General features: G+C 43.7%; 1 protein-coding gene across 1 annotated transcript in view; it reads right to left on the reverse strand.

Moving 5' to 3' along the window:
• Positions 1-5,644: 5,644 nt before the first annotated feature.
• The window catches only part of klf7b (Kruppel-like factor 7b), an 89,912-nt gene continuing 72,691 nt past the window's right edge, over positions 5,645-22,865 (reverse strand). The window contains exons 3-4 of the mRNA XM_039755313.1: positions 20,704-20,827; positions 5,645-6,936 (exon numbers count right to left, since the gene is read on the reverse strand). Coding sequence (XP_039611247.1) covers positions 6,885-6,936; positions 20,704-20,827 — 176 coding nt within the window. The 3' untranslated portion in view covers positions 5,645-6,884. The remainder of the gene's footprint in view (positions 6,937-20,703; positions 20,828-22,865) is intronic.

Raw genomic sequence — 22,865 nt, forward strand, 5'->3', positions numbered from 1 at the left:
TTTAAACACTTTGTACAGCAAAAAAAAAAAAAAATGCACCAAAATAAAATAAAGTAAAAAATGTGTACAAAAGGAACAAAGGGAAATTAAAAAAAAAAAAAACAAAGCAAAAAAAAAAAACAAAACAAACCAACAAAGCCCAGGAGAAGCTGAAGTGCCAGTAAGACTCAGTCAGCGACTGAGGAGTTCCATGTTCGAATAACAAGGTGCAATCATCGTCGAGAATTCAAACGGGTCTACTTCTCCTCTACTTCTCCTCACAACACAACAATTTGTTTACCTGGGATACTGCAAGGAGATTCAAAAGAAGAAAGACGTATGGAGTCAAGAAGTGTAAAAAGGCTTGGAAAAGCACCAAGGTCGGAACCCAAGGAAAAATCCTGAAGAGTTCTCTTCGTTTTTCTTTCTTTTTCTTAGAGGGTTTCCCATGGGGTCGGCCGAATTGTATCAGTCATTTTTTTTTTTATTTCTTAGTATTAGATACACAGGTCTACTTCAGAAGATTGAAACACACAACTGGTTTGTGGTCTTCCACTCCATTGAGTTAAAGTTCTTATTAAAAAAAGTGCAGCGATTTGAAGCTAAACTCTCGAGCCACTCCTTTGAAGGAGGAGGCCGAAATTGAAACGCGCCACTTGGCATCAGCTCTCGGGTATCTTTCAGGGTTTAATTATTTACAAAATAATCCAACGCACCCTTAAAGAGGGGAAGGGAAGTCCTCGTAGAGACTGAAAGCTCTCGTCTCACTGCGAAGACGGGGTGGCTTTGACGGTCCCTCTCACCGGTACGTTGTGTTCGAAGGGTTCTCATTACCATGTCTGTTATAAGAGATCAGAAAGTGCACAAACAAAAATGATTTTTGGTGAGGACGTCAAGGTGTAACAAGTCCAGAAGAGCTAAGAATGCTTGCCGGGTTCTGATAAAATCGCTTTTGAATTTACAGGTCCCAGGGAAACAGCATTTTCGCGCGTAGATCCCCGCAAGAACTCTGCAGCATTTCTGTCCCTTTGGTTCACCTTGGGCGTTTTATATTACAATTTTTTTCCCCCCAATTTCCCAGAATGATTGGGAACCTTATAGCCACATAGTGGCTGGTCCTTAGACCATAAGAGGTATGTGAAAAAATGCAACCGAAAATAAAAAAGAAAAAGAAAAAAAAAAAAATAGAAGTGGATTCGTGCGGTGAAAACATTGACATTGATGTTTAAAACATGCGGGCAGTTGTCTGACGATCCCTGCCCAGAACCAAACATAATAAGCAAGAAGTTTTGTCAAGAACTGCTTTCTTTGAAATGACTTAAGAAAAGTGTAGAAAGGAAAGAAAAAGAGGCCTGTTAAGATGTACAATAATATGTCATTCAATTTTAAAGCACTCCCATGATTCAAAGCTTGCATTTCGCTCACCCCGGTAGGACACTGAAGATAATACAGCAGGCATCATACTACAGTGCGATTTTGGATAAACCCATTTATCTGAAGTGTGAGTGCGTCCGGTTCGAATGAAGAACCAACGGTGAAAGTGAGGCAAGGTGGAATGGAGAACTCCGCAGTTAATACACTTGCACATGTAATATGTGTAAATACAGCATATATTCCTTTACAAAGTGCAGACCAATTGGAATCAAGCAGCATGCCATTCTCCTGCACTCTTAAAAATGATCCGAGTTGCTCTCAACAGTCCCTTTAAAACGAGTGCTCTAGGCTTCAAGAAGGTTTCTTTATCCTGCCTACTACGCCAAATGCAGGGGACTGATCTCGCTCACTTGCAAAGGTTGCAATGATCACTCTCGAAAGTGACCCGAATTTCAACAATCCATTAAATATGATCATTCTAGGCTTCAAGAACACTCCGTTTCCTGCCTACTACGCCAAATGCAGGGCACTGATCTCGCTCACTTGGAAGGGCTGATGGCTTTGGATTACCAGGACTATAATGTCTTCTGGCTTATCTTAAATGATTTTGGAATTTCTAGGAAAATCAATGGATCTAACATGGCAATGAGATTTCATTTAAGGAGGGAATGTCAGATGGAAAGAGCAATGAGAGTGCAAGCACAGGTGTCTTTGTTAAGACACTTAAATAGGTTGGTGGAGAAAAAAAAACAACCACCTGTAATTCTTAAGTAGCACCCAGGAATCTCCCCTTTATTTTTATTTACTGAGCTCCTAGAGAAAAACCCAAGAGTCTTCCTGGTTGGTTGTGGGCACCATCTGTTGGAATGAAAAATGCAATGCATTGTATTAGTACAAGCAACAAATGCCTTAGGAAGGGCGAGCCGAGGAGTGAGCTTGTCACGGGTGACGTCTGAATGGTGGACTGCAGTTCTATGTAGTTGATCTTAGCTGATGCTTCCGTGCCTTGATTGTAATGCTGGACTGGACTGGGTGAGTCTGCATATTTAAATATATGCAAGTACACGTAAATATGTGAAGTATATGCAAATCAAAATAAGGCAAAGTGCTAAATCCATGAAAATCCAAGCCATGCTAAATCTTTCGAGGGCACCTTCTCGAAAAGGAAGGATCCATTTCATTTTGAGGGGCGGTGTAGTTTGACAGCGAGCTCCTATCTACGTTCTTCTTCCAATAGCCAATGCCAGCAATGCCCTGCCAGGCTGCAAGAAAAAAAAAACAAAACAAATGAAGCAGATGGGAGTTGGGCCAAGACAGAAAACCAGTATGGCTGGTATCCTGGGGGGGCCACCATGGCTCTTGCTGCTGCTCGTTTCCAAAAGGTCGGACATTCCTTTACAGTCAGAACATGTTATGTGGACACCTGACACAGACGGATCTAAGCATAACTACTAATCTAGCGGCACATGGAGAGCATACTAAGTATGGACTGAAACTGTTATACAAGTGTGATTAAAACGGGATTGTCCCTTCATCACAGGAAGTGTGGATCGGAGGAGACACAGAACCCTGCCGCACTACTGTGACGTAAGGTTTGGGGCAAACAGCCACTCTTTAGAACTACAGCTACAACATGTTATTTTGTACATGAGATTGTGTTCACTAGTCGAAGGTAAACGATGCTCCTCTGTCACCACGTACACCAACTGATAAGCACAAAGAGCGAATCGTGCAACCAAGTCTGCATGTCGAGACCGTCGCCTGTGAGCCATCAGATACCCCACTCCTACCATCTCGGTTTATCTGTAAATAATCGAGTCAGCATTTTATAATTGTAATTTTTAGTTTGACAATTCGATTTATCGAAGTAAAGGGAAACAAAAGGTCACACAATGTAAATAATTCAGAAAACATCAATCATTGTCCCTTACCAATACGTGAAATTGTGTTCCTTCGAGCATCAAATCCCTCCTTTGTGATGTCTGAGGCTAACGTTAAAGCCGATTGGTTCAAGGTGACCGACAACAACTTCGATGATGCTCCACGAACGACTGAAACCGATGACGTCTGACCGATAAGCGACTCTGCTGATGGGCGAACACGGAGCGCAGAATATTTCATGAACGTGTCGTCGGGTGGTTTCTACTTTAACAGAAAAATTGAAAATTGCATTTTTTTATGTTGTTATATCGTTTTGTAAGCCAGTTAACCAGAGGCCAGACACTCGACATGATTTGCAGTCGTAACCTTCATCTCAAGTCTTGGTGAACTGAGGACAGTTATGGCGCACGCCCGTGACCCACAAGTTGTGGAGTGCAACTTTCCCAGCTACGATTCGACCTGCCGTGACAAAATCAAACAGGATATCGTCAATTGTGTGAGAGTTATCAGCCAACAGCACAATGCAGAAGAAATCTGACCAACAAGACGACACCATTCAGTCTACCGAGCTTGAATGTTTAGGCTAATGGCAGACACGAGGAAAGAAGGAAAGCGGGTGTTTTGGGCCACGCAAACAGAAGAGAGGTCACAGTAAAAGACAAGCCAAAACTGCAGCTGAACTCCTCCTATCGAGAAACTCTTTGTTAATTTAAAACGCGGCGAACACGTTATACTTTGGAAATCTGAAACTTATCGAGAAAGGCAATGAGATCTGGCAACTACAGTCGTCAATTGTGACATGCTCCCCAAGTCAATGTTGAGCCTAACCAATTAATGATTTGAATTTCGAATCTATAAAACTTATCAGATAATTAACCATAAACAAATTTTTTTACTATTGTCCGTTACTAAAGTCGTTGACAAATAGCAGACTACCCATTTTCAAGTAATCGTGTTTTGAATTCTGAATCGTGTCATATCTATCAAACAATACTCAAGAACACGTTTATGTATCGTTAACGTCTTTTAGTAAACTTGGTAATTATAGGGTGGTCCAGATCTAATTATGCAATTTTCATTCCGCTATAACTTATTAAGGTTTATTACACAGAAAATCACCCGAAAAATACCAGACCATCGAGAAGTATGCGAACTGACGACATGAAGAACTGTCTTCGTGTCGAACTGGAATCGTCCCCGCATAAATCAAAGTCATCCAGACGATCTAGACCACCCTGTAGCAGCGATTTATGTGGCGAAAGAAAACAAGTCGGTGGTGGCCTCAGAGGGGCGGAGCTCCAATCTCCTCTGAAGTCGTTCAGTTTAAATGTCTCTGCTACCGGAAGGGGCTTTGCAGGACCCGGATGTGACCTCAGTGGTTTTCTCCATTATGAGAAACGTTAGTCACATGTAATTCCTTCCATGGATTTGTCCCAATCAAACCAGTAAAACGCTCCCGATACCCACGTTGTCTGACACAGTGAAACAGGAATCTGGAAAGACTCCTTCGACTTCGTTTTTTTTGAGTTAACAGTTGGGGATTTGATGCTCGAATTTTCCGGCACTTTCCTGGTTTAGATGTCGTCCCGTTTGTTGGTGATTCGTGTATTTCTGGACTCCTAGTTCATGTTTCTGCAGTGGGCTGGCACCCTGCCTGGGGTCTGTTTCCTGCCATGTGCCCTGTGTTGGCTGGGACTGGCACCAGCAGACCCCCCCATGACCCTGTAGTTAGGATATAGTGGGTTGGATGACGGATGGATGGACAGTTCATGTTTACTGAATGTTTCGGACAGGTTTCGTGAATTCCTTCTTTGGACTCGTAAACCAAAAGATTTTGTGTTATCGCGGTGACTTTTTTTGTCGTCTCGTAAGTCGCAGATCGCCCTTTTTTGATTTGCATGACGAGAGATGGGGAGCTGGATGACGTGACGCTCTCAATCAAATGGCAACTCTCGTTTGGGGAGGTCGAGAGATGGTTGCACGATCCCATTTTTTTAAAATGTGTTTCCCTAAGAAGAAAACTTTTGTACTGAATGACATTTTGTCACATTTCTGTATTTCCAAAAAATAAAAAATAAATAAAAATTATAATAAAAACCTCAGAGAATGATCTTTTTTTTTTTTTAGGGAATCCATTAGTGGATTTGTCACTCAGTAATCCGAAGGGTACACAGATTCCCTCGTTTCTTTTCCTTCTTGCCTCTAATGAAAACCTGTGAGGAAATAAAACCGTTACTGAGCACTTGTCCATTTTTTTTTTTATCCTTCTTTTTGTCTTTTTAAGAAAAGAAAAGCAAGTCCACCATTGGAAAAAGTCAGTGCCGATGAGCGGTATACGAAACAGGGTAAGCACTTCCGGACAAAGCCGTCTGGTCCTCTCGCGAGTGCTTGCTGTGGCGATTTGGCTGCGTTTTTTAAACATTCCATCATCATTTTGTTTTTTCCCCGAAAGTCCAGGCATTAACGGCAGAACATTGAAAGGCTGAGTAATGAAGAGCAGAACGCGTTCCAGCATCGCAGCTGACAGTGGGAAGGTTGATGGGGGGGGGGGACGCGTTTTCGAACGAAAGAGAAGTTCGGTCCCAAAAGTTCGAAACAAGCATTTCAAGTTTTCGAGAGATGAGGCCTAATCGAGAAGGTCAAGCCGTAAGAGGTACGCACGGTTATATGTTTTTTTTTTTTTACACTGTTCTAGGAAACGTGGCTTCCCTTCCCTTTTCAGCCATCATAAAGCCTTTTCGTTGTTTCTCGACAGTCTTTGCTAGCAGCTACCGTATTTGCTAGTGTATAAACACGCACATACGTACACGGACACGCACAAATGAAGCCAATGTCGAAGATATTTTCCAAAAAAGGAAAAAGAAAAACCAAAAGGTGTCACTGTGTAGTATGGCGTCTCGAAGGTGACTGGTGTCACTGTGAAGCGTGGTGCCTTTAAGGTCCCCAGTAGGACATCTTGTACGGACACCTCCTGTACTAAAAGATGACACAGGGTGCCACTGCCGTCCCTCCGCTCTGTCTGAAGAGTCTGATGCAATGCGGACGCTGATTTTTGGCCACCACGTATTCATTTTGTTTTATGTCTTTTTCATTTTTACAGTTTTGGCTTGCTAGAGTTTATTTTGTTGTTGTTGTTGTCTTTGCCTTAACATTAAGAAGCTCCTATCAGTCCGAAGATGAATTGCAAACGACGGGGCAGTCCGGGTCCTTCAGCAAGCGGAGCTACAAAAATCCTTCTCATGGAGGTCTGGTTGTGACAGCTGAGAAGTCGGGTGACTGCGGGGGTCACCTCCGTGCTGGGTTGGCAGTGTCGGGTTCGCATCCCTCTCCCCCCCCCCACCCCCAAGAGTTCGGTACAGTAAGGCATCACCACCCGCCTGGTGTTAGAGCTAGGAGACGATGGACTGCGTAAGGATTGTGCGCTTGCTTTGCTCGCTCTTCTCTCTTCTTCTCATTTTTTTTTTTTTGTACATTAATTTGTAGATATTTATATAGATTTGTCGGTTTCCCCCTTTCTCTCCTTGCCATCTGCACTGTCAAGGCAGGACATTCTGATTGTATTCTGTGCTCTTCAATGGGCTTTCCTGGAATTCCACCCAGGTCCACGCAGAGCTGTCCGCCACACCCTCTCTCCACCCGGGACCCCTGCCTCAGATGTGTCTCTTCATGTGAAGGGCGAGGTGGTCCGACCGTGAGAAACACCTGCAGGAAGACAGAGAGAGAGAGAACGATCAAAATCAAAACGACTTACAGCCAGCACCAGCACGTGGTGACATTTAGGGACAGGCGTTAGGATTCCATTCTTTCAAACTACTGTGATGCCCAGGTTGCCCACAGCTGGCACACTACCCTTGAACCCAGATATGTAAACCAAGATGGACCGGGCAATGAGGACACACACACACACACACACACACAGAGCAAGGGATGGTGCATATATGTGAGCACTATTCAAAATGTAAAGAAAGCGCACATAAATAATCAGTAATCCATAATGAATCCATCCATCCAACCCACTATATCCTAACTACAGGGTCATGGGGGTCTACTGGAGCCAATTCCAGCCAACACAGGGCGCAAGGCAGGAAACAAACCCCAGGCAGGGCGCCAGCCCACCGCAGGGCACACACACAGCCACCCACTAGGGACAATTTAGAATCGCCAACACACCTAACCTGCACGTCTTTGGGCTGTGGGAGGAAACCCACACAGACATGTGGAGAACATGCAGACTCCACGCAGGGAGGACCCGGGAAGCGAACCCGGGGTCTCCTAACTGCGAGGCAGTAGTGCTACCCACTGCGCCAAAGTGCTGCCCCCATAACGAATCCATAAAATGAAAAGAAATCAAGAAATAAAGCAAAACTGAAGGTCTAAAACACGGTCGGGATCTCCCCAGAGCCATAGGGCAGCCATTCACCTAAGGATGATGGCGGTGACTCGAGGCAGACTGAAAGGTGACGGTGCTTGCCAGTGGATGTCTCACTCAGACCTTAAGGGTGAGCAGGCGAGACGTTTACTGATGAGCGGAGCCATCCTTTACTCCATCATCCCTAGGCATTCAACAGGGAACCCCATGAGCCCTACTCCCTTCTCCCATCGCCGTCCCCTGGCATTCAGCGGGCATCGTTCAGAGCAGGTGGTCACTCCTGCTCCTTCAGTGCTCAGTGGGAGCAACACTACCCTGTGGGTGCTGTCAGTTTGTTCCACCTGTGGCCACCTCCTGATCACCTGACTCCACACCACGGCCCTGACTCTCCATGGTCCTGCTTTTTCTTTCCTTTATCATTTGAACCACTGGCTCTTTCTTTCTCATCTTCTTTTCCTCGTTCTCTCTCTTAGTTTTTCATTTCTCTTTCGATTTTTTTTTGTTTTCTCAGTCTTCCTACTCTGGCTCCTCTTTATACTCCCATGGGTGTGGCGTGTTATTTAGTTATTGACAAACCACAGACTGCCAAAGTGGAACGGCTGACCTAATGAAGTAATCTGCTCGCCTGCACACCGAACACGGCACAGCCACCCTCATAGAACCTGCCACCACCACACATCCTCCCACGGCCCTTTGACAAGAGTCGATTCTTTAGATTGCCTTCCTGACCAGTGGTGTAGCTAGGGGTGGGTGGAGGGGGCGGTCCACCCCGGGTGGGACATTTTTGGGGGCGGCATTATTGACCAAAAGGCTCAGTACAATTCGGGTTCGGAAAAATATCACTCATGAATTAAAAAAGTCACATTCTCTAATTTTTATCCACAAATGCTTCAAAAATAATTTTCTGTGACGGCATCAGACATGCCAGTTGAAATGTATGAGGAAATAACAAAAATAAACATTACACCGATAATTTCTAGGAAGATAAACAACTCATTTACAATTTATAATTTTATTTCGTTATTAATAGATAGATAGATAGATAGATAGATAGATAGATAGATAGATAGATAGATAGATAGATAGATAGATAGATAGATATGAAAGGCACTATATGATAGATAGATAGATAGATAGATAGATAGATAAGGCACTATATGATAGATAGATAGATAGATAGATAGATAGATAGATATGAAAGGCACTATATGATAGATAGATAGATAGATAGATAGATAGATAGATAGATAGATAGATAGATAGATATGAAAGGCACTATATGATAGATAGATAGATAGATAGATAGATAGATAGATAGATAGATAGATAGATAGATAGATAGATAGATATGAAAGGCACTAAATGATAGATAGATAGATAGATAGATAGATAGATAGATAGATAGATAGATAGATAGATAGATAGATAGATAGATATGAAAGGCACTAAATGATAGATAGATAGATAGATAGATAGATATGAAAGGCACATTTATAATTTCGTTTTCAATCCCAATGCCTTCTTGCTCTGCGCACCTGTCACTTGTACATTCGCAAGCGGCTTATCAGTGCGTCTATACTATATTCTTGTTTAGTTGATGCTTATAAATAATTATATGTGAAAAATTCTTGCTGTTTCTCTATAAATGAATAAATCAATGCAAAATGTATCTTAATTTTTCTGTATACGTCTTTTTATTTTTCTATTTAAATAGGTTAACATATTCAGATATGTCGGAGGGCCGCCCCGCCCTGAGCGGTACGAGCTCGAGCTGCGCCACAGTTCCTAATGTGAGTGAATGCCTGAAGCCGATAAAGATGGCCAGCTTATCTCTTTTGAGACGGGTGTCGACTTACAACGACATACAGGAGTGTCTACACGCAGCTGCTGGCCGCTACACGAACACATTCAGCACTACGATCAGCTGATACTCGTACGTCGCACTTTTGTTTTCGATCTCCAGATCACCTGAATCAGAATCAGAGTGCCGTACGTCCGAGTCTTTTTCAGCAATAATACTCAAAATGTTGTCTACGGAGTATCTTGTTTCGCGCGTTTGCTTTGCTGTCTCTCCAGATTTGCCTTTAGTTCTGATGGCAGGCGCCCGTGTGAAGGACGGGAGCTGTTCTGCTGTGCATTTCTGCCAGGTGCTGAAAGAATTTTCAGCCTTCAAAGAGTGAATTAGCTGAGAGGATGGCCTTCAGTGAAGACACCAGTGAAACTCAAGGACCACCAACCAGAAAAAAACAACTTTAGCAAGAAGGCTCTTCATCCTGCCTTGTGCTCATTGCTGCCAGGTTTGGCATCCATTCCATGCCACCCTGAACTAGAGGAGTGGGTTACAAGATGGTGCCTGTGGGCTTTGATTAGGGAACAATAAAAGAAAAAACAAAAAAAAAACAAACACCTAAGTGTGAATCCAAAGCCTGTAGAGGTGGAGGGTCCAAAAAGAGACAGAGAAGTGTGGCTCCCCACCCGTCTAGCAGTCTGGACTGTCATGGCAGTCTCTCCAGTCGCACTTCATTAAGGAAGACAAGAGGCTGACAGGTGGAGCGATGGCACAGATGGCGACACCAGTTAGTGCCAGGGGCCTTGACACCAGCTGGCACTTGAAAATGCAATCAGACAGCCGGTTGGACACATGAGACCCACTCAGCCATCATTAGGCGCCGGGCCCGTTCCCCCTTAAGTCCCTTACTTGGTAACGTGCAGAGTGTCAGCACTTGATTAGGCACGATTAATGGCGGGTGGGCGGTTCAGCTATGTCTGCTGTATTAACAGCCTCAGGCTCTACTGTAACGCACTGCAGGACCCCCTCTGTACTGTACGCGCCGCTCCAACAGCTGCCTCGGCTGTCTTTGCAATTTTAATGCGCTTCAGCTCGGCAGCTTTTAAGACAACATTTGGGGGATGCGCATCACGACACAGTGGCCTTCATTATGCAAAGCCTTCAAATGAAAACGTGGACGGTACATCAATAATAAAAACAACAAACACGAGGAAGGGTGTCTTCATAATGGCCTCTTCATTGTACATCTAGCGAGGAAACAGGTGGCGCCTGCGGCTCGGCAAATCCGAAGATGAAGCCTGGCGCCGAGCCAGATGAAGGGAGTGGGCCCGACCACGTACCCCCTTCGGAAAATGAAAGCGACCAATGACATCGGGAAAGCAACTCCTCTTAGACCCTCCATTTGCGTCCTGCCGCAGCTTGGGCTCCAGCCTTTGGGGCCGCACCCAAGACACATTTGACCTTACAAGCTTTCTTCTCTTATCACTTACAAATATGGCTGTCGTTATCGATTTATTCAGCTTCTTAATCCATTTGCTCCATTTTTAGGGCTTACCCCAGCAGCATTAGGTACAAGGCTGGAGCCCACCCTGGATGGGATGCTGCTAGCCCATTAAACATGTCTACCCAAGACTTATAGTAGATTGTGAAAGTCTTACTTGCACGTATATCAGCCTTCTTACTCCTGTGCAGAGTTACAGGGGCTGGAGCGCAACCTAGCAGCGTCAAGTATAAGGCAGGAATGAGCACCAGAAAGGATGCCAGTCCACCAAATTTGTAGAAACAATCGCAGAGCCCACTTAGTCCTGTTCAGAGTTACAGGGGCTTGACCTGGCAGCGCCGGGCTTAAGGCAGGAATCGTAACTGGAAGGGATTTGATGAAGACGTCCATCTTTTAGAAATAGTTAACCGAGTCAGCTTACTCCAGTTTGAAGATGGCGGGCACCTCAGAGTCTATTCTGGCAGCACTGCCACCAACCCTGGATGGGATGCCAGCCTTTTGTAGTTACTCTATTATTATAAATTCATCTAATTCATATATTAGATATACCGTGCTTACTGAACCATTTAGTCTAATTGAGATTTAAAGGGGGCTGCAGCCTCAAGGACAATGCAGGAAGGAACCCTGAAAAGGACAGCGGCCCACTGATCTTACTAAAAATGGTATAATCGTCTAATGTTAATAAACATATAATGAGCCCACTTAGTCCTGGTCAGAGTTACATGGGGTGGAGCCCTTCCTAGCAGCGCCAGGTAACAGGCAGGAATCAGCACTGGAAGGGATTTGATGAAGACGTCCATCTTTTAGAAATAGTTAACCGAGTCAGCTTACTCCAGTTTGAAGATGGCGGGCACCTCAGAGTCTATTCTGGCAGCACTGCCACCAACCCTGGATGGGATGCCAGCCTTTTGTAGTTACTCTGTTTAATAAATTCATCTAATTCATATATTAAATATACCGTGCTTACCAAATCATTTACTCTACTTCAAGATTTAAGGGGGCTGCAGCCTCAAGGACAATGCAGGAAGGAGCCCTGAACAGGACAGCGGCCCACTGCTCTTACTAAACACGGTGTAATCGCCTAATGTTAATAAACATATAATGAGCCCACTTAGTCCTGAGTTACATGGGGTGGAGCCCGTCCTAGCAGCGCCAGGTAACAGGCAGGAATCAGCACTGGAAGGGACGCCAGTCCACCACATTTGTCTTCTAGAAATGGTTACTGACATAGCATACTCTCAGTTTTAGGATGGTGGGCTACTGGCAGCATCAGAAACAACTCTGGATGGGCTTGTAGTTATTTTCACTGTTATGTAAATCCATCAAATATGTCTGTCCATATACCAGCTGTATGTACTAAACTCTTAATTTGAACGTTGAGGATCTGGTGGCCATCCCAGGAGCATCAGGAACATGGCAGCCATGAACTCTGGTTGGGAAACCAGCAGACTGATGCTAATAAATACATTCATCTAATATGCACGGCCCCTCTGATTGGTTTAGGATTGGGGGGGAGCCTGAGCCCACATTGGATACGTCAGAAGGGATGCCAGTCCATCACGTTTACTAAAAACATCCACATAGAAGAGACAGCAACTGAGCCTTTAAGAAGCCCCCCGTCACAGACGTTTAACTAAAGGGCTCGACTGACGGCAATGCCATGGCGGGCCAGGGGAGGGCGGACTGCATTAACCCCCTTTTATCTTTTTGCTCCTGCAGATCAGTCACGGGAAATCCCACCGGGCCCTGATGACGTCACTTCTGGTTGCGGCCCTGATGACCTCATTTCCTCTAACTAACTATAAAACCGCCATTTTGTCACCAATACCTTAGTTCCATCTCGAACAGGAGCAAACCACCATATACGGGGTGGCGACCACAAACCTTTTTTTTTTTTGTTGGCTCTGTTCTCCCCTAAATATGCCACAGCTATTTTTTTCCACTTCAGGCACAAGAAAACACAACCCCAAAAGTAAACGCATTCAGTTTGTTACATGGGCTGCGTGAATGAATGAGGAGTCAATGCCATCTGTAAGAAGTTCATCGAGTGTCGGCACTTTACTGTCTGCAAGCTTGAACATAAAACTGACGAGTGAAAAATCGTAAAACACCTAAATATGATGATGATACATTCTCAAAATTCCACATTATTCCTCCCAATGAACTATTTTAATTTATAAGAATACACTTTCCTGTAAAATTGTGTTTGGCGCCGACCATCAACAGAAGCCAAGTCAGTAGGAGAAGCAGGAATTCGGGTTCTTCTTGGACAACTGCGTATAGCAGCCAAACCACTGGCACTTCAGAAGGGGTCACCCACCCGAAACGTTCAGGCCCGCACAGTACTTGGGTGGGAGACCATCCTGGAAAAGCTTGGGTTGCTGGTGAGGCCAGCAGGGGTTTGCTTACCCTGTGGTCTGTGTGTGGATCCCAATGCCCCTCAGTGCAGTGACGGGACACTGAGATGTAAAACTGGCACTGTCCTTCAGATGAGACATAAAACTGCGGTCCTGACTCTCTGTCATCATAAAACATCTCTGAGCAATCTTCATGATGAGTAGGGGGTGTCCCGATGTCCATGGGCTGGTCATTCTGGCCCCCCAATCATCCCCTGTCTCTAATTGTCTCTCCACCACCTAATAACTCATGTGTGGTGAGCGTACTGGTGCAGAAATGGCGGCCTTCATATCATCCAGGTGGGTGCTGCACATTAGGGCTGGTTGAAGTGGCTTTTGAGTAGTGAGAAAGGCGCTATATAAATGTAAAGAATTATTATCTTATTATATTGATCATATAGTGCCTTTCATATCTATCTATATATCTATCTTTCTATCTATCTATTATATATTGTCTTTCATTCTATCTATCTATCATATAGTGCCTTACATATCTGTTTCTCTATCTATCTATCCATCTATTATATAGTGCCTTTCATATTTATCAATCATACAATGCCTTACATATCTATTATATAGTGCCTATATAGTGCCTATATAGTGCCTATCATTCTTTCTATCTATCTATCTATATATTGCCTTTCATTCTATCTATCCATCTATTATATAGTGCCTTTCATATTTATCTATCATACAATGCCTTACATATCTATTATATAGTGCCTATCATTCTATCTATCTATCTATCTATCATATAGTGCCTTACATGTCTGTCTCTCTATCTATCTATCTATCTATCTATCATATAATGCCTTTCATTCTATCTATCTATCTATTCGGATGTGATGTAAAACTGAGGTCCTGACTTTCTGTATTCACAAAAGATGTAAAGAGTAGCGGGCAGCTCGATGTCCAAGCTAAATTGCCCAGTAATTTGGCCCTGTAATCATCCCCTATCTTTAATTGTCTCTCTCTCTCTCTCTCTCTCTCTCTCACCACTTCATCACCCAACAGCTCATGTCTGGTGAGCAGACTGGCACAAAAATGGCTGCCGCCCCATCATGCAGGTGGGTGCTACACATTAGTGGTGGCTGAAGTGGCTCCCCACTCACTTATTTGACTGATGCCTTTATCCAAAGTGACCCACAACATCTGAGATAGCATTGCTGACATTTCTTTAGTTTTTCGAGTGGGAGCACAGACAGGTAACGAGACTTGGGTCACTTGGTGTCAGTGGTGGGATTTGTACCCACAACGTTAAGGTTTAAGTCCAAAGCCTTACCATGACACCACTACCATCAGGCTTTGGTGTACTGTATACAGAACAGCACCGAGTAATTCCAAAGTACTTCTGCTTGACCTAATTAACCGACGGCACTAGAATGGAGGCCCACTGTCTCCTTTCTGTTCCACCTCCACTCTCCTCCAAGCTAAAGCGTCTGCTTTTCAATACGAACCCTGGAGTACGTCCACTACTACATAACTGCCACCGCGAAGCACTTCTGGGTCTGATGAAAGCTCTCCGTTGCTCCCACCAGCGTCCCCTAGCGGTGCCCGAGAACCACAGCAGGGCTGCCCAGCAAGACTACAACTCCCATGCAGCCCTGTGGGTGTCCAAACAGGGGGCCATACCAGAGGGCACTGCCACCTGGTGCACTGGGGGAACACAAAGCCTTGGAAGGCAGTCGCCCTCTGTCAACCCCTCAAGACTGGCATCCCGCCCAGGAAAGTTACCACTAAACAACCCTGGAGGGATGCCCATAAATCCACGTCCTTCCTTTATCATGGCTTCCTGGCCAGGTAAGGAACGATCCACGGCAGCCAGGGTGCCAGTCAACCAGTGTCTATGACAGCTGACTAACACAGCCACATATTTTCTGAAGGTCTCGCTCCACACCTGCACCAGAGACCACGATGTGCTCCTGATCTTCCAGATGGCAGTTTAACAGAAAGCGAGCTGGCCGCTTGTTGCCATTCTCGTGCCCGTCAGGTTCAATGGCGCCAGAGAGCTGCTATGCCCGGCCTGTGGGGGCCTCCCTCCTTCCTCCGTTTTCTTCTCCTTGCTTGACTTTGACAAATGTCATCCCAATGTAGGTCAGCTCTATTGATTCCACACGTATCTTTTTTTATTTTTTTTTCTCTCCCATTTTTCGTTTTTTTTTTTGCCATTTCTTCTTTCTGTGTCAATGCAGCTGACATGTCTGCTCTTTCAACGATCGCCATTTAGAAATGAAATTTTTATCAGAGGCAGAAACGAAAACTGAGAAAAGCAAAAATAAAAAGGGTGGAAAAGAAACGTCACGAGACTGAAGGACTGAAGAGCAGCGAAGGCTCAATGGCTCGGTGTTGGCGCACAGCTTTGGGCTCCTGGACATTTTAGAAGACGGGAGAAAGAAAAGAAAAGAAAGAACTGAGAAAAGCAAAACGGAGAAAGAAAATCTAATTAAATAAAAAAAGATACGCTCAACAGCCATTACAACTGAGGATAAAAAAGGACCAAATAAACTGAGAGCATTTTAACAAAATAAAAATGTTAAATAGAACGAAGCCGAAAAATAAAATGGATAAAAACGGCTAACAAAAAAATTAAGAAAATAGGAAAAAAAATTAAAATAAAAAGGGTCAAATTATTAAAAAGCAAATAAAGACCTCACTTATGTGTACAGTGTGTGTAATTCTAACCACTTTACACTTAGTAAACACTACCACTTTGTTAATTGGTGGCAGAACTGGCACTCCAGCCCCCATAATAAACCTCTGAGCTACTGAGGTGGGGCGCGGAGGTGCCACCCGTCCCAGGGCTGCACTGGGGTCCCAATCTGGGGTCCTGAGGTGGTTTGTCATGTGGTGGGTGCGGCGATGCGCTGTGTCACTCTGCGTGGGCTCCTAACCCCTCTCTCCTCTCTCTGTTAGTCTTCTTACAGATAATTCTTATTACAGGTCTTAGCAGACGTACAATTAGTAGAATTCTTGTCACGTGGGTATTTGTGCCCTTTGCTGTAACCCTGCAGTTACCTTTGGGGTTATTGAAGTTTTCTCATCTATCCATCCATCCATTATCCAACCCGCTATATCCTAACTACAGGGTCACGGGGGTCCGTTGGAGCCAATCCCAGCCAACACAGGGTGCAAGGCACGAAACAAACCCCGGGCAGGGTGCCAGCCCACCGCAGGTTTTCTCATCTGTCTCTCTAAGAACCCACTAAATACACAAACACGCACAAAAAACTGAAGAAATGAAAAGCAAACAATAAAAAGGGAAAAACTTTAGAACATGGGAGAAAAAAAGAGAACTAAGGGAACATGACAAAGCCCACCAGGCAAGTGGGAAAAATAAAACTAACAAATATAATAAAATAAAAAAAACTGAAAGCAGGAGCTCAAAGACAATAAAACTGAAAAATGAATGAAAAAAAACAACCACATAAACTGGAAACATTTTAATAATAATAAGAAGAAAGGAAACAGAAAAATAAAAATTGATAATCACTTCTAACAGAAAAAACTAAGGAAACAGGACAGAAAAAATAAATAAATACATTAAAAAGCACAGTAAAAAACAAAGACCTAAAGAACAGCTAAAAAACACAAATAAAACACAGAAAAAACAAAAAGCAAACAACGAAAAGAGGAATACTGGGAAAATGTTGGGAGTTTTTAGAGCATGTGAGAAAACAAAAGAAAGCCGATACGAACTGGCAAATGGGAAAAACGGAAACGAGATGGCAAACGTAATTTAAAAAAGAGGAAAAAGAAGCTCAAAGACATTCAAATTGTGGAAAAAACAACCTTAACTTCTATATAAAAGCCAAATCCCACTGACTCACTCATCACAAACTCTCCCGAACCATTAGGACTTGAAATTTGGAATGTAGGTTACCCTTGGCCCATGGTTGCTCGCTAAGAAACGGTTTTAAAAATTTCGTGGTCCAAGCATTAGTCCGTTATCTCGAGAAAACAAATTTCATTATCTCGAGATCTCGATAAAATTAGTCCGTTATCTTGAGGAAACAAATTTCATTTTTTAGACCCGTTTGTATGTCTGTCCGCTTTTCACGAGAGAACTACTTCACGGATTGAGATCTTTTTCTTTTTCTATAATTTGCTCGAACATTCCGGTTGATTTAGCGACTTCTCTCATCACGCCAAGTATCAGAGTTTACTTGAGGTACCGATTTATTAGCGCGAATCCCAGAGAGACTCATTGGGTTGCGGGGTTGGGGTGTGGGACCCTCCTCACTCACACGTCTGCCTCAGGGCGTAACCTTAACTCCGCTTAGTTAGCAAACGAGAGAACTACTTCACGGATTTAGATCTTTTTCTTTTTCTATAATTTGCTCGAACATTTCGGTTGATTTAGCGACTTCTCTCATTGCGCTAAGATTCAGAGTTCGCTTGCAGGAGTGATATATTCGCACTAATCCGAGACAGAGGCTGAGGGGAGGGGAGGGGGAAGCGTGACGTCAGGAGTAGGGAGCCAGACAAGCCCTCCTCGCTGTCCTGTTTCACTAATACGCGGGCAAAGCCACGGGGATGGCTAGTCTTATATATAAATGTGTACGCGTGGAAGTGTGTGTGTCTGTCTGTCCAGCCTGGAAATGCGAGGCTACACTATGATGCTCAAAGAAAGCGACTCTGTCACCGAAGTTGAAACCACCTACGAAACAGAACCTCGCTGAGCCGCTGATACACAAGCGAGGTGATTGATTGATTGATTGATTGAAGTGCCACAATCCATGGTTTCTAGGAGCCTGGGCTTATTACAGCACGGGCTTACACAGCTAGTCTTGTATAGAGACGTCCACGCGTGGAAGTGTTTGTGTCTGTCTGTCTGTCTGGCCTGGAAGTGAGAGATGGAGTCAGGGGTAAGGGCTCAGCCTCCGAGGAAACAGAAAAGTAAATGTCTACGCGTGGAAGTGTGTGTGTCTGTTTGTCCGGCCCGGAAGTGCGAGGCTACTACAGCATGAAGCTCAGAGAGCCAGCAAGGCGGCCCCAAGTTAACAAGTCGGAAGAAGAAAGCGACTCTGTTGCCAAAGTAAAACCACCGAGAAAAGAGAGAAACTCTTACGCAAGTGAGGCGAGCACGTCGGCAAAACGAATCCTCCTAGAAGAGGGAGACGCCCAGAGTAGTTCCTTTCAATTTCCTGACATCTCTACATCTCCATTTTTTTTCTGACGATTTTAATAGTTTCTAGGACCCCGGGCTTTTTTTTACAGCACGGGCTTACACAGCTATATCATAATATCATAAAATCACAGTATATCATAATATAACGTATAAATATACAAAAAAAGAAGGAAGCAGAAGAATTAAAAAGATAAAAACTCCTAACACAAAAAAAGTAGGAAAACAGGAAAGAAAAAAACAAAAAGGGACAGATTATTTAAAAGTGCATGAAAAAAACAAAGACCTAAAAAACAAAAAAAGATGAAAAACAAACAATTAAAAAGGGGAAGTGGAAAGGAAAAGAGATGAAAAAATAAATAAAATTAACAGATAAAATAAATACCCAGTAACAGGAGGGCGTCCCACCCAGGCACGTCGCTCGTGAGGACGTTGGGATCGGTTGAGGCTCCCTGTAGAAGTGAGCCGAGAGGCTCAATGGATGAAGAAAAACTCAAATTACGGAAGCCGAGAGAGGACGTGCAATATCGTTATTTTTTTAAATTGTCTCCTCGAGATAACGGACTCATTTTATTGAGATCTCGAGAAAATGAACTTTGTTTTCTCGTGATAATGGAATCATTTTATTGAGATTTCGAGAAAATGAAACTTAAGCTTTGCTCCTGGCATCAAGCTCGCTGAGATTGCGACGCCTATACAGCTGAAGCCTTGCTAACCGTCTTCTTAAATGACGGACACTAACGTTATTATCTTCTAAACTAAGGCATAAACATATTTCAGCCTGCGTCAGCCCTCAATTGAACAAAAATGTGACGCGCTGATCAATGCAGTTCTGCTCTTCTGCCATTTCAAACAGGACGTGGCTTCAATAAGCTAAACATTAAAACGTTAGATACAATTATTTGATAATTTCAAGAAAACAAGATCTTTTCGTTTGTCAAGATCTTGATAAAATTAGTCTGTTATCTCGAGAAAACAAATTTCGTTTTCTCAACATCTCGATAAAATTAGTCCGTTATCTTGCGGAAACAAATTTTCGTTTTCTCAAAATCTCGATAACATTATTCCATTATCTCGAGAAAACAAAGTTAATTTTCTCGAGATCTCGATAAAATTTGTCCATCATCTCGAGAAAATAATTTTAAAAAATAACGATATTGCACGTCCTCTCTGGGCTTCCGTAGAATAATAAAAGAACTTCCACAATTTCATCCATCCATCCAGGGTCACAGGGAGGCTGGTGTCAATCCCAGCATGCACTGGGTGTGAGGCAGGCGCACACCAAACTCACACACATTCGGGTCAATTGATTGTTGCCAGTCCACCTAACCAGCATGTCTCTGGACTGTGAGAGGAAAGCCACGCAGACACGGGGAGAACATGCAAACTCTACACAGGGAGGACCAGGGACGTGAACCCGGGTCTCCTTACTGCGAGGAAGCAGCGCTAGCACTGCGCCACCGTGCTGTCTAGATAAGAAAAACGCAAAATCAAAGTACACCAAAATATTCAAGATTTAACAAAATAAACACCTAAAAAAAAAGAATGAGAGCATAAAACGTCCTGAACACTGAAAAAGGTTCAAACTGATGGTGGGAAGCCCAGCAGCACCCAGTTAAGTGCAAGGGTGGAGTAAAGTGCGAATCTGCAAGTCGTGATTGGCCAGACCTACTTGTGTTCAAGGGGTGTGTCCTACCTACAGCCAATGAGCTTTGAAGTTACCGTCTGACATCATACAAGGAGGGGCTTAGGGCTCAAAGCTGCACAACTTCATATACTGTATTTAATAAAAAACGATCAGAAAAGGAAATTCAAATCACAAGAGAATTCTTTTTTTGTTCATGATCAGCGGGTTTTGCAGATGTCTTTATGTGAATAAGAATGGAAGGGTCTTTGTTTCTCCAAACTATGGAATTTGCATTCTCTTCCTGTCTGATACTATCAGACGTTTTCAGGGACACACAGAGTTAGTGACCATGTCGTGTGGTGGACATGAGGACTTCAGGGACATTCAAAGCTATTAAGAATTAAGAGGACAGGCCTGGTGAGCTTTCTTGGGCCGGGTGGCCCGTTCTCATCTAGATGGCTCTAATGTTGTAATGTCGGCATAAAGTTTGAAGGATGGCCGACAATGTCAGGCGGTTCAATGTCCTTTACTGAAGAGCTTGTTCTTCACGTCCTAAATGTCTTAACAATGACAGACAAACATACATGCATATCATCTGGGAGCACGTGAGTTAAAAACACGCAGTACAGAAAGATGGAAGGCCCCTGAGCCGGCAGACCTACCTGTCGCAGTGGTTACATTTGAAAGGCTTCGCTCCGGTGTGTTTCCGGTAGTGCCGCGTCAACTCGTCACTCCGTGCAAAGCGCCAGTCACAGCCTTCCCATGAGCATTTGTAAGGCTTCTCACCTGAGGGAGGACAATGGGACATGTCACAAAGACCCAGCTTGGGACACGTCACAGAGTCAAAGCTTTCTTTTTATTATAATTCTACATTTGGAACCAAAAGCAATGTAATTACACAATTACACTACAACTGACGACATACACGGTAAAATCAGGGACAGTGAAATACATGGCATGAACATTTTAATATAATGTAACACGTCAATGATTCTGTTTGTTGTCTCATTTTTAAAACTTTGAATGATTTTAACATAAAAATACATTTTCAAACAGGTTCATATGTAGAGTTTATAGATGTGGTCTGCTTCTTTCTCTTCATCTCTTCTCACTTCCAAATGGGGTTTGATTGTTTATGGATACGGACACAACCACAGATAGGTACGAAAGACACAAGGCGACCTGTAGGGGGAGAACCTGCACCCCAAACACAACCAAAGCATGCAGTCACCGGTTCAAGGAAACGTTTCAATGCAAACAAAATACATTCAACAGGTTTTATCACTTGGTACATCAGTCACAATTATGTTTCTTTCCTTCATGTTTCTTTTCTTTTCCACCTCCACTCCTCTCCGAGCAAAACTCGCCGCTTTTCAACACGAACCCTGGAGTTCGACCACTACAACTGGATTGCCACTGGGAAGCACTTCTGGGTCTGGTGAAAGCTCTCCGCTGCTCCCACCAGCTCCCCCTAGTGGTGCCCGAGAACCCCAGCTGGGCTGCCTGGCAAGACTACAACCTCCATGCAGCCCTGCGGGTGTCCAAACAGGGGAGCCATACTAGAGGGACACCGCCACCTGGTGCACTGGGGGGAACACAAAACCTCAGTCAACCCCTCATACTGGGAAAGTTACCTCTAAATAACCCTGGTGGGATGCCCAGCCAGTCACGTCCTTCCTTTATCATGGCTTCCTGGCCAGGTAAGGAACTATCCACGGCAGCCGGGGTGCCAGTCAATCAATGTCTTCTATGATGGACACATATTTAGATGTGACAGATGCTAATGGACACTATGTGATAGATAGATAGATAGATAGATAGATAGATAGAGTGAAAGGCACTATATAATAGATAGATAGATAGATAGATAGATAGATAGATAGATAGATAGATAGATAGATAGATAGATAGATAGATAGATGAAAGGCACTACATAATAGATACTGTAGATAGATAGATAGATAGATAGATAGAGAAAAAGGCAATATATAGTAGATAGAGTGAAAGGCTCAATATAATAGATAGAGAGATAGATAGATAAATACAAATAAAAGGCACTATATGATTGATATAATAAGATAATAATTCTTTACATTTATATAGCACCTATCTCACTATTCAAAAACTACTTCAACCAGCACTAATGTGCAGCACCCACCTGGATGATATGATGGCTGCCATTTTTGCGCCAGTATGCTCACCACACATGACTTATTAGGTGGTGAAGTGGAGAGACAATTAGAGACAGGGGATGATTAGGGGGCCATGGACATACTCATTATGAAGAAAGCTCAGAGATGTTTTATGACCACAGAGAGTCAGGACCTCAGTTTTAGGTCTCATCTGTAGGATGGTGCCAGTTTTACAGCCCAGCATCCCCATCACTGCACTGAGGGGCATTGGGATCTGCACACAGACCACAGGGTGAGCGCCCTCTGCTGGCCTCACCAACACCTCCAACAGCAGCAGCCCAAGCTTTTCCAGGATGATTTCCCATCCAAGTACTGACCTGGCCTGAATGTGCTTAGCTTAGCTTATTTTATATTCAGATATTCAAAGACATCAAAATTTCTACCAAGTGCTGAATAGTTAAAGCAATGGAGTTCTCCACCTTGTCTAATTGGACACAAAACTGGTCACTGAAGACAGCAGATGGACAAAAAAGTCAACATGTGTTGACATACAAATACCATGGACAGCAAAAATCATGAACAGGAAGTCTTGGACAGAATTAAAAGCAGCACATCGCTGGAAAGCTGGATAGTCAGGTAAAGGCTGACATACATGTTTGATAAGGAGAAAGTGCCAAGGATTACTGTGAGCA

This window comes from Polypterus senegalus, chromosome 6 (genome assembly GCF_016835505.1).
Source record: "Polypterus senegalus isolate Bchr_013 chromosome 6, ASM1683550v1, whole genome shotgun sequence".
Classification (NCBI taxonomy): Eukaryota; Metazoa; Chordata; class Cladistia; order Polypteriformes; family Polypteridae; genus Polypterus; species Polypterus senegalus.